The 12,972-nt window shown below is 39.1% G+C and overlaps 1 protein-coding gene across 13 annotated transcripts in view; it reads left to right on the top strand.

Moving 5' to 3' along the window:
- The window catches only part of grik5 (glutamate receptor, ionotropic, kainate 5), a 138,663-nt gene that overhangs the window by 73,929 nt on the left and 51,762 nt on the right, over positions 1–12,972 (top strand). For all 13 annotated transcript variants that reach the window (XR_014091396.1, XR_014091397.1, XM_081616861.1 and 10 more), the window contains 4 exons: positions 2,795–2,956; positions 7,045–7,209; positions 11,317–11,414; positions 11,715–11,880. Coding sequence is in view for 11 of the 13 variants with exons in the window: in XM_081616861.1 (XP_081472987.1) it covers positions 2,845–2,956; positions 7,045–7,209; positions 11,317–11,414; positions 11,715–11,880 (541 nt within the window). In the remaining 2 variants the exon portion in view is untranslated. The remainder of the gene's footprint in view (positions 1–2,794; positions 2,957–7,044; positions 7,210–11,316; positions 11,415–11,714; positions 11,881–12,972) is intronic.

Raw genomic sequence — 12,972 nt, 5'->3', positions numbered from 1 at the left:
CGTAATGAGAGAATGGCCATCTGCACTGGATGGTGTGTTCATTAGTATTACAAACGTGCACATTTTGGTCACCGTTTGAGAGACCCGTCAGAGGTGCAGAAGATGGAGTCGAACGATAGATTTCTGTGGAGTTTAAGCATCGCTGTTCAGCAAGAGTTGGAGATGATGTGAATCTTTAAAAGTGAAAGAAGCAGCTGCTATTGAAGGTTGGATATTTTGCCTTGAAAATAGCTACAAATCTTTGGAGCTGAGACGCGTGTCAAACTGAAGGCCCACGGGCCAAATCTGGCCGACCATAGATATTTATGTTGCCCGCTAATCTCAACATGAATAAAACTTTAAACTTTTGTGTGTTTAAATGTTTTGTCAGTCAAATCAAATTAACACCGTTTTACGTTGATGTAATTTGGCACTATTCCCATAAAAACAATATACTGAAAGAAAGCTGTTTATTAATAAGTAGTTGCCACAACTGGCTCTTTAATGACATTCATGATCTTCATGTGGCCTGAAATGAAAATGACTTCGACACATCTGGGCTTTGATGTTCATGTCCAGAAACTGAAAACAGCTCAGACTCTGTCAGGTTCCACAAATACTGTAAGTGAGCATCATTGTTCAAAGGTTGCACCAGATTCTCAGTTAAATTTAAACCTGAAATCTGACTAGGCCACATATTATGCTTTTAATTAATTGTTTTTTTTATTTAATATTATTTAAACCAGAAGTTTTAGTTTTGATCTTATCTGAACAGAGCATACTGATATATTTCCACCATTCTCTAAAACAATGGTGACATACAAAAGTTTAGAAAGTTGAGGATGAGATGAATAAAATGAAAGTAGCTGAAAACAATTAGAGGATTAGATGTAATTACAACTTCAAGTGTTTTGGAATCATTCGCAAGAATTACTTAAAAGGGGACATTGTTGCCATATCTTCTTTGTATAATCATTTAAAGTTGGGTTATTATGCAAATTGGACTTTTTTGAGGTTCATATTATGTTGTTATGCAACTCCCTCATCAAGAGCATACTCAGAGTGTTGCTTTTACTCATTCCTGGAAGTCTACAAAATCCTTAAAGTTTCCATGGCAGTCATTGGGAGGTACCTTAATGCTTGCTCTCACAAAGCACCGCTTATTTCCACAAAGCTACACCTAGGAATTTCAGTCCCCAGCCAGCCGAGTTCCTCGACCCACAGCGCATCACTTTTCCTGCACTCCCTCCACTCAGCTCCTCCAGACTAGCGGCAGCAGCAATTAGCAAACACCTGGTGGAACTGCGAGTCTGCTGAGCTTATCATACAAAAGTCACTCCTTAGAATGATTGTAACCAACATCAATGGGCAACATGGAGAAGCATTGTTGTGTTGATGTACTGAAGGCTGTGCTGGAAAGTGTAGGAGGTTCTTGGAGAGACGGAGTTTCAAGATGTCTGATACGGCTATACTGCAATGTCAAATTTCCTGTCAAGTTATTCATATGTACAGCATTTGCATAACATCTGAAGGTAAAATAGCTACTTGACTGCCATAAAATGGCACTATGCGCCTGAAAAGTACATAAAGCTGCCTTTCAAGCTAACACAGTATGGATAGAGAGAGACTCTTTGAACAGTACATTTCAAGTCTTGCCATAGATTCTCCAATGGATTTAGGTCTGGACTTCTATGAGGACTTTCACCATCATGTTGTACCCATAATGATGTCACAAAACATCTTTCATCTTGGTTACACAGTTACATTTTTGTCTCATTTTATCAGTGCACCATCTTAATATTTGTTGTGTCCCCTTTTGGGTAGACAAACAAAGATTAGATAGATGACAGATGAAGGATTTTCTAGTGAAAGTGGCCATCAAGCTCAAGGATGGATGGTGGAGGGATGTTGGATCCAAAAGGTCAACATGAAGCCACATTTTCTGTGTGTTTGATTTATCTGAGAGTGAAGGTACATCCTCTCATCAGGGTCAGCAGCTGACTGCTGTTTACAACAACACGGGTCAAGTAGAGGTCCTGAACGCAGCCTTTCAAGAGTCTGTCAGCTAAAGCTCAGAAACACCCCTCCCTCAATTTCCTCTGTCTTCGTCTGTCTCTTCTTCTCTCCAACTCTTCAACACAACCTTGTCATGTTGTCAGTCAGAGCAAGGATTTGTCATTCCTGGAGACTGTTGCTTAGCACCACTGGATATCCTCTGAACTCCCTTTGTGCTCTTCTTTGCGTGTTTGTGTGTCGTTTTGAAGTTGGCAGCTCGAGGTTAGGGTATAGTAGCCATGTTGGTGGATACGGTTGAGTGTTGTGTACTGTACAGCCATCTATCCTCAGAGCTCTTGTATTTACACTTATTATTCTGTTTCTAGTACTTGCTTATCGTGTATGTCGATCTGTTTTCATGTTTGTTTGTGTTGCGTATGCACAAATGTGAGTGAATACGCAGAACGTGTGTGTGTGTGTGTGTGTGTTGTGATGTTTTGTTTGAAAAGCCTTCGGAGATCCTCTGGTAGGCTGAATCCTGTCACGTCTAAACAACCGACTTTCCACAGGAGACGTGAATACAGTTGTGTTCTGTATTTTATTATTAGACAAGCTGTATGCACGGGAACCAGGCTGCTGGTGCGATATGACAAGAAACATCTTCATAACTGACTTTGAAAGTGCATTGTATGGGTTGTGAAAGCGCAGGTGCTCCCACTACCTCGGAATATGACAGTGCAAAGTGGAGATAAGCTGTATGATGACAATTTAAAGGAAGAGTGGGACTTTGTGTCGACTAACACGCTCTTCAATCCCACAGGTGTTGGTACAGGCACCCAGCAGACCGTTCTCCATGAGGAGCAGTAGAAGATGCCGGCTCTGCCAGCACTGCTGCTGTCAATACGCTTCCTCTCCTTCCTGCTAGTCACGATGCCACCACTCTCCCTCAGTCAGGCCCCTCTGCTCTCCTCTGTCCGCATGGGTGAGTAGACGCTACGCAGGTCGAAAGGCTTCTGAACAAACTTTACATCTATTTGTTTCATTCATTCACAAATCAGTTGTTTCACCTTGGAGTGGGTGAGGATCTTAAACAAACAGGTCGATATTCTTTAGTGGAAATACCACGATTTCACGGTAAAAATAAAACTAATCAGGATCAAATAACCTTCATTTAAAGAAGAGAAACAAAAGTTGTTTTTTCTGCTACTGCTGTTGAAACAGCAAAACACTGGTTATTACAGCTAAAATGTTTTTTTTATAAATCATATTTTATGATTTTAAATTTAACATGGAGTCTGGAAAATTTATAGAATAACCATTAGCTAAATACTGAATTTGTTTTTCTTGTAAGCTGGGAAATATGTAGCAACATTCTTTCAGACAGCTGCATGGCAGTGCACAGAAAAGGTTGGGGAAGGAAACTAACTTTAACTCTGGCAACTTATAAAATGGAAAAGGTGTTCCTAAAAAAGGTTATTATTTTTTAAAACAGTTGCATTTATATGTGCATATGTACAACCTGCCCTTTGTCTAGATTGAACAAATCAACTGCAAGGTGATATAAATGTAAAAGTTGGTTGTGTTATAATAGACAACAGATGCATATTTTAGCTGGTCAAATCCTGTGAAAATCAGCTCTTTGATCTGAGTTCAGCTGCAGACAAATAATTTATGAAAAAAGATTGTTCTCACCACAAATGGACCAAACATTTCCTGATGACCAAAATAGTCAGATTTGACTCTGGAATCACTCTGCTCAGTGATTGGCCCATTGAAATCTGTATAAATGTTACCCAAGCTCTGAAGGTTTTACCTGATAAAACAATTTCCCTCAGTGTGGAAGTTCATACTGAGGGAATAAGACTCTGTTAACTATTTTACATATTAGTGGGGTTTTAAACAGAAGCCCAAAAGAAGCTATTTTAAAACATTTTTCAAGTCTTCATGTCACCTTTTTGTTTAATCTGCTACTTTTAAACAAAGGAAAATGTTTCCACAAATAACAAGAAGCTCTGAAGCAATTTTGCTTAATTTTGTTCTTTTACAGTTTAATTTTGTGTCATGAATCCAGAAATGTTTCCTGGCCTCAGAAATCTCAGTTAAGCTCGACCTCTACATGCTCAAGGCAGCTGAAAATGTCAGTGGTGTTAACAGTGCCTTTGTTTTTCTGCAGAGCGGTGTAACTCTGACTTCTCTCTCACATATCATGCGATCTCATCTCTATTCTAAATAATGATTGACTGATTTGGAAAATGAGGCTCCTTTAAGTTCATTTAGAGTTACAATAATTGATTTAACAATCCAGCACCAGACCGATGCTGTCTTTTCAGACATGAAGGTTGAGACAGTAGTAAATATCTTCTTTAATTTTTAGAAATGATCCAGAAAGAATCGACTCTGTAACTTGGAGTTGATGGTAATAAAATTATCTTATTTTCAAAAAAATGCCATCCAAAATCAGTAGTGCTTAACAAAATCAGACATTAGTCAAACTAATCTCTGATTGGTACATCTCTATTTATCAAAGCTGCAAATGTCTTCAATCTAAACTCCACTTTCCATTCATCTGACAGCAGCTGAATGTGCTCATTTCATGTTTAAACAAGTATTCTGTGTGTAAGATTTTGCAGTAGAAACCCGACAAGGTCAGACTCATAACTTTGGTCTGAACACTGCACTAATTTGAACTGCAGCTCACACATTAATGGACAGTCATGCACAGTGGAAGTAGGCTAATTTGGCTCATGAACAGCTGCTTGGAGCAATCTGAAAGATTACATCATTAAATAGATAAATAGCACTTCTGTGTTAATGTTCTGGCTTCATAATTCTCCTATAACAATTAGCACCGAAATGTTTTCCACTGTGTCTGAGCAAATCAAGTTTCACGATGTCGGAAATGCCTTTTGTCTGATTATTCAGCAGAATTTACACTACTGCTGTTCATTTTGTCTGAAAATTGCAGCATATTTATCAGGCTGATGCAATTTTCTTTGGAAATGTGAAGTGCTTTTATTATAGAAGTGATTCTAAAAAAAGGCTTTCAGAGTTTTTGAAATGCGTTGGGGATCCTCATCTGCAGCTGCATTGACAGGGAGGACAGCGCCTTTAGCTAAAGCAAACTAGCACTGAAAACAACTCGTTTCATTGTTCAGGTAAAATAAAAATAAAAACATGGCAATTAGTCTGCTGTGTTACATGCCTGAAGTGTGTGAAACTAATGAGCAAGACTGAGAAAACCAAGGGATTCTTTATGAACAATGATCAAACCACTGGGTGAGCAAAACACAGAAGGAATAAAAGAGAATCACAAAAATCTGACAATGACTAAACAAACCTAAGGAGTGTTGTACGCCGACATGCTGCTGCGGTGTGTGCTGTAATCTCTGAACAGAGGAGCCAAAATGAAAATCATGACATTACGCACAGACAACCCACACACCATGCTGCTGGTGTGAAGCTGGCTTTACTGTCTAATCCTCTGTGAATGGCAAATATTGCTCGGCTCACACGTTTTTGCTTTTTTTCCCCCCGTCTCCGGGGCTTGACTGAATGAAGCCCATGCGTAAAAAGAAAGTGACCGGTGTTCGAAGGACTTAATGGAGATCAATGAAGCCCTAAGAGTTACACACCTCATGTAGGACAACGGCTGCAGAGACCAGTAACAAGGAAGTAAAGGAAGCAGAGAATAGTCTGTTGTGATGCTACACACAAGCTGGTTAACTTCACTGCAAAAACGGAAAACAACTAAACATGCAACACATCATAAAATGTTATCAAAAGAACGAAGGAAAGAATCTGAATACTAATAATTAGTTCTTAAAACATAAGCACATGTGGCAAACTTCAACCTTTTATGAATAAAAATTTCAAAAGTATATGTTTGTATTCTATTCCCCTCTGTTAATATGTTATAGACCCGCCAGCTACAGCCAGGAATCATTTTCAGAAGGTTTCACAGACATTCTTGCCCATAAATCTCTGCAAAACAGCTGAAGCTCAGTCAGACTAGATGGAAAACATTTTTAAACATACAATTTTAAGTCTTGCCACATATGCTCATTTTGATTTGGGTCTGGACTTTGACTAGGTCATTCTAAAACATGAATATGCTTTAACACAAACCACTGCTGGATGTTTGGAATGGTCATCCTGTTGGAAAATGAACGTCTTAGTTGTTCAAAGTTTTTGAACAACTGACAGGTGTTCTTCCAGGATAGGCTGGTAATTTGCTTAATCCATTCTTCTATTCAAAATACTTTCTTTTTTTTAATTAAAATGCTTTGTCACCTTATTGTTACTCCCTTCTCCATCTCCCTGTCAACTCTTAGCTGAAAAATAAAACCTTCCCCGCAGCATGATTAGCTTGTCCTCTCATTTCTCACCACATGCAGAAGAAGAGGTCCATTAGTAATATTCTGGAACAAATAGCATTTTGAATGCAGGCCAATCATCTAATCAGAGGACATTTATCTCCATTACATGGCTTGTGGCAAAATACAAACAGAAGTTCTCATGTTTTTCTGAAATCATGCACAGTTTACTTCTGATTACAAATGATGTGATCGTGAAAACAGTTGGCTGCACTAGATTTTAGGGTATCAGAATAAAGAAGGTTGAATGCAAATATACACCACGTTTTTTTAGAGCTTTATTTGTTCAAACTCAACATTTGTCTCTGCTTTGTTTCAGTCTATGTACCCTGAGACTGTGGTGAAATTTGTTGCTGCAATGGCAAAATCTTGAAAGATTAAATGCTTTTCAAGACACTGAATAAAGTGTCCTCAGAAAAGACTATTTGGAAGGCAGTAAATGAGGTTGTTTCTTTTTCTTTGGATTTCTTTTCATGTCCTAAAAGCAGCATACAAAAATCCCTCTAGTCCTTTAGCGGCTGGAAGTGGGGATCTATTAAGAAGCAACCTTGTTATGCTGTGAAAATATTCTATTCCTTGTTATGATTCATTTGTTTGTTTCTGTCCTGACATTCCCTTTACCGTTACACTCCATGTTTCTTCCCCTGGTGTCCCTGACTCTCCGTTTCTTTCTGTCTTTCTCTCTCCAATTCTCTAGCTGCCATTCTGGATGACCAGTCTGTGTGTGGGCGCGGGGAGCGGCTGGCGCTGGCCCTGGCCAGGGAGAACATCAACAGCGTGATAGAGGGTTCAGTGCAAGCCCGAGTGGAGGTGGACATATACGAGCTGCAAAAAGACTCCCAGTATGACACCACTGACACCAGTGAGTGAAAATGTTTCCCTTCAAAAACGACTTCTAGATCAACTTTCATTCTCAGACTTACAACAGAATGATAAAATCCAGAGGAAAACATTCGAGTCTTTAGAGCCCAGCGCCTCATTAGCACAAAGAAAATGACCGGTACGGATCTCAGTGTGTTATATAAGTCGTATTTATATTTAATAATACCAGTGACTTGCAGACAAAAGAAAAGTATGTTAAATAGCACCATTTCTTTCCAAAAGATTAAACTCTTTAAAAGAATAATTAGAATTTTTTTGTGTGTGTGTGTGTGTGTGTGAAAAGCAACCCTTTTATGTGCAGAAAACACAACCACACAACCACTTTTGTGGGATTTGAAGCCAGAAGGGGCTTTTGCTTATTAGTTTACATGTCACTGGAGACCAGTAATGGGCCACTAAGACTGCCTCATTAAAAACAGGAGACCTGTGCCCTCCAGTAACAGCTGGAAGTGTGTACCATGCGGGCCGTAATAATAAACACATCATCAAACAGTAAAACGGATCAGCAGTAACATAAAACAGGACCGTAACACTTCATGAAAACTCACTGAGCAGAATCTTTAGTTGTCAGCAGAGGCTGTGGAAATACTGCAGAACTGAACCACCGCCTCTCTGCTCCTTTTCTGATAGGTCGTCGACCTCGCTTCAAGCTGCTAGAGCAATGTTTAGAAGGGTTCAGCTCATAATGTGCCCTGCTTAAGATACAGCCATGTGCGTCTCTGTGTGTCCTTGACCAACGAGCAGGAAGAAACTCTGAAAGGCTGATTTGCTCACAGCATTTTCTAGTCTCTGGATCAGGGAGCTCATCATCTTACAGCTACAGATGACTGCAACACACATCCACGCACGCACGCACACACACACACACACACACACACGCACGGACGCACACACACGCGCTCATCTTTCTGCAGATATGCACGTGCATGTCCACAAAGGGAGCCTGTGCACTCACAAGCACTTAGTAGATACTCACATGTACACATTGACACTCACAGTTGCTGATACTGAGGACTAATTGGGATGAGCTGCAATAACAACTGGAGAAAAAAAAAAAGCAGCTTCTTGAATAGCCAAATCAGACGGTTAAGTGACCCGACTCCTCTGTGGGTAATTATCTGGTGTGAACAGTGAAGATCTCATCAGTAAAAATGGACACACTAAAAGGTGGCCTGATTAGACATGCATTGTTTTGTGTTTTAATTATTTTTAAAATACTGGATGCTTCCAAAACATCATCAATTCAGAGGATGAAATATCATGTATCACGTAAAAGCAATAATTATCAAAGCAGATTTATGTGGAAGTCAAAGTCCAGGCCTTAGTCCAAATGCTTGCCTTGGAGTGACTCGAAAATGAATGCTGAAGTTTCCTCTTTGTACACCTCTTTTTACGTATAATGAAAGTCGGATGATATAATTGCAGAAAAAGTTATTACACATTTACTGAGGATGTTGACTGCAAATACACACTACAATTTACATTTTGTTACAGGTAATTATGAAAACCAGGTGCCATTTTGCCTTTTCTTCACTAATATGCCCTCCTTTATGTTGGTCTATGCTTTAAAATCCAAATGAAATGTGTTATAGTTTGTAGTAATGACAAAACTTCAAAAACTTCAAGGAGTGTGAATATTTCTGCAAGTCAGTGCATCTTATCCGTAAAGTTATTGAAAATTCACGTAGCTTTGTAAGTTATTTCACCAAGCTGTGATTCTGATCAAGTCAAAACTCTTTCTCAGTTATAGAAGTAAGACCGAAAGTGTTTTAAATCTCTCTGGAACAAATCCCAGCTCTGATTTTCTAGTCAGTTTACTTTAGGCGATGTTTAATAATTTAATCTGCTGGTGAGACATACAAACTGAAAAACAAGAAAATCAATCGAAGGAGCATTAAGCTCATCATCAATAAATCCCAGTATGTGCAACTCATGTTTTTCCTCCCTTCTGAGTCGAAGAGCAGTAAGTGAATGACTGCCACCAGCACTTTAGGTTTCATTGTCTTTCAGCAGGTCCTGCCCCCCAGTGCCTCATCTTCTCCTAGATTTAGACCGTCATCAAACTCATTTCTGTGAAATACAGACCCGAAATAACCTCCAAACCTCCTTGTAATGTTCCATTCTGTCATAAACCCATGCATTTAGCTTCTGTGTTTCCATAAATCCTCGTTTACACTTTAAAAATAGCATCTTTAGATAAATATGGAGCTAGTCAATTTGTCCAGCAAGGTCACAGTGGTACAGTTACACATAAAACATGCAATAAGCATATGTATGTAGGGGATACCTATCTGCCTGATGCTGGAATTTTAGTTTTTATTTTAGCCTAAATGTTCAGGTTGGACATTTGTGGAGAAAAGGAGCAGATTGGAAAAATATTTTCAGTTTATTTGAATCATCACAGAATCCTTAGTAGTTTGTGTGCTCTGTTTTTAACACTAATATTTTTTTCTGAATTACAAGCTGCTGTATTTTGGGATCTGAGGAGAGTGAACATAAACTGGAAGGAGACCAGCATTGTGAGGTTTCAAACCACTTAACTTAGGTTGATTTTCAGCGTTTATATTCACAAATAATGAAAATAGACATCCCTCATCTATGAATCACTAGCTGCGTCTCTGTTACAAACATGTGCAAAACTTTGTCAGTTTTGTGCTAATGTAAACCCCCCCCCCACAATTTTGCAATTGCTGTGTTTCCATTAAATGAGAAATGTAATGAAAATCACATGTGAATAAGTTTGTTCATGTGATAAGTCATAAAAAAAAACATGCTGCTCCATATCAGCCACTCTCAGCTCCTCCAGACTAGCGGCAGCAGCAATTAGTAAACACCGGGTGGAACTGTTTACCTGCTGAACTTTTTATACAAAGTACTTCTCAGTGCAATGCTTCTAGAAATGATTGTAAACGGCTTAATGGAGAAACATTGTTGCGATGGCGTGCTGACGCAGCGTGTCGGAAAGAGCAGGAGCTTCTTAAAGAAACAGAAGCCAATTTCCAGGCTTCAAACGGTGAACTCAAATTTATTTTGGGTGATACACCGTTTTCATAATAAATGAAGGTAACAGTTACTTGATTGTGCTATAAAGTGACACTATGTGCCTGGAAAATGCATAATACCTTTAATGCTTTATTGGTTTATTTTCACTGTGTTCTGGAGCTCCTGCTGGTCCGTGTGGTTGAGCTGCTTGGCTCATTGAAACCGAAGGAAATAAAAAGTTGAATTACGTTTGCAGTCCCTAACAGTCACACCTACCTGTACAGCTATGAATGAATTCATTTAGAAGTTTTAAAGGACGTCTACTGGTTGCTGTGGATGTCATAGTTTTTTTTTTTTTTTTTACATTTTCAGTCTGAAGCAGCAGCTCAAGAATGGCAAGAAAAGAATAAACAGTAACTACTCCTAAGTGAAAAGGAAAACAGCTCAAGGGAACCTGAAGGTTCTTGGTGATGAAAGTTCAGGGCAGCACATTGCTTGGTTAGTTTATTGAGCACCTTTTATCTGAACTTATATCTATTTAAACCTAGAGTAAAACTTGTTTTGTCAATCTTACTCAGTTTCAAAGCATCACTCAGACAGTTTCTCTTGGTAAATCTGATGAATAGAAATTATGTTTAATTTTAAAGAAACTTAATTTTCCTCCTTTTTTTATTTTATGTTTTTTAACAGTATGTTATTCATTGAGGGAGTTAGTGGATGTATCTTTACACTTTTGACATGTGAATCTGCTATGGATTTTAATCTGCAACAGTTTCAGTATCTGCAATCTCACAGTAATGGCCACTTTACAATGTAAATCAGCAACAAGAGTAAGATTAAAAAATGATTAAAGCAATGAAAATTACTGTCTTCACATTAATGCCCTACAACTGATTGGTTATCCTCTTCTTGCCCTTGGAATATTTCTAATAAAGTTAACCCGATTAGACTGAAACATCTTTTGCTGCTTCAGTAGAATAAATGATTAATCTGAAACTGACATGCTCACACTTTTCAGCTGCTGCTGGATGCAGCCGTCCTAAAAAGCACAGAGCCAAGATGTGTTCTTGTAAATCCAACTTTATTCCCTTTTTCCCCTGTTCAGTGTGCCAGATTCTACCCAAAGGCGTCGTCTCTGTGATCGGTCCAGCCTCCAGCCCCGCCTCCGGCTCTACTGTCAGTCACATATGTGGGGAGAAAGAGGTGTGTCACCTGCGCAAATATGTACCAACATAAGTCTTGTTTTTCAGTCCTAGTTGTAGGTATTGGCATAACTGCATCTTCATGTTCAGTTTCTCTCTTTTTTATTTACTTTTTAATAAATTGTTCTTCCACCAGTTATCTTCCGTTTCCTCAAACTGTTTTATTCTCCATACCTTTTTCTTCTTTCTATATATTTTTCCTTACCTTGCATGTTTCTGCAGAATAAATCATAAATCACTTTTTCCCCCCCTGGCCTTTCTTATGCGTTATCATTCCCTGTCAATATTATTCTTCCTCCAGATCCCTCATGTAAAAATTGGTCCAGAGGAAACTCCCCGCCTGCCTTACCTGCGCTTTGCCTCGGTTACTCTGTACCCCAGCAACGAGGATCTGAGCCTGGCCATAGGCTCCATCTTGCGCTCATTCAGCTACCCGTCTGCCAGCTTGGTCTGCGCCAAGGCTGAATGTGAGTTACACACCGCCTCTTGTTCTACTAAATTGTATTATGTGACTTTGACTGCACAGCTGTGTTCATATTTAGATGGGTGTGAGTGCATCGGTTGAGACCTTGCAAGCGTCTTTGCCTTGTTTAGCTTTGTGTGAGCAAAGTGACTCCAGTAGAGTTGGCAGATTCCTCGTTTGGCCGGATATGATTGTTTGCAGTTGGACACTCATTTCCAGAGCTGGACTGAATACTATGATAATATAATCAAGCTAAAGAAGAGTAACTAAGGTGAATGAAATATCATCTAAAATGTGCTGTGATGAGATTGTGTGTAAAGGATATGAATTGATGCAACCTTTTGCAACCTGTTGATCTTTTTTTAGGTTATCCACAGTTACTTCTTGTGGCAACAATCCAGGGACTTTTGCATAAAAATAGGAAGATAAGAATGTAAGAAAGTGCAGCTGCCTCCATCTGAGTTCTACTAAAAACACATAGCTGTGGTGGTTTAATGAGTTTGTATGAAATAGTGGTGCATCATTTTTGAGACCAGATGCCTAAATAGACCAGTTTCCTAAATGCAAGAATCATTTGAGAAAGATTGTTGTGTATTGCTTGTGGTTTACGTCTCTATCTTTAGTATTTGGTAAAAAATATCTTTTCAACTGCATAGCTTTCATTCTATAAGCTTCTCAGCATTTATTCTAGAACTGGTGTAACTGGAGTCTAGTTTGTCGGCCATCTTGCTCCCACATAATTTTTTTAATTTGACTTGTGACTGGGACCCACGTCCTTTTTGGGCCTTTAGCTACCTTGTTGTTAATTTTAAGATATGCTCAGGGTCATTGTCTATTTGTAAACCACATTTGGGCCTTGACTTTAACTTCCCAGCTGAAGTCTTGAGATGTTGTTCATATATTTGCATTTAATGTCCTTCCCCCATGATGCCATCTCTTTGGTGAAGTGCTCTGTTCCCCCCTGTAGCAAAACTCCCACACAGTATGATTCGGCCACCTCCGAACCACATAGATGTGCTGGCGTTCTTAGGGCGCAAGAATCCCACATTTTTCTCCAATTGCATTGATGATCAATTATAATTTCATCAGATAAGAT

This window comes from Poecilia reticulata, chromosome 16, assembly GCF_904066995.2.
Source record: "Poecilia reticulata chromosome 16, P_reticulata-male-v2, whole genome shotgun sequence".
NCBI classification, from domain to species: domain Eukaryota; kingdom Metazoa; phylum Chordata; class Actinopteri; order Cyprinodontiformes; family Poeciliidae; genus Poecilia; species Poecilia reticulata.
This window is presented reverse-complemented; position numbering and strand designations above follow the sequence as displayed.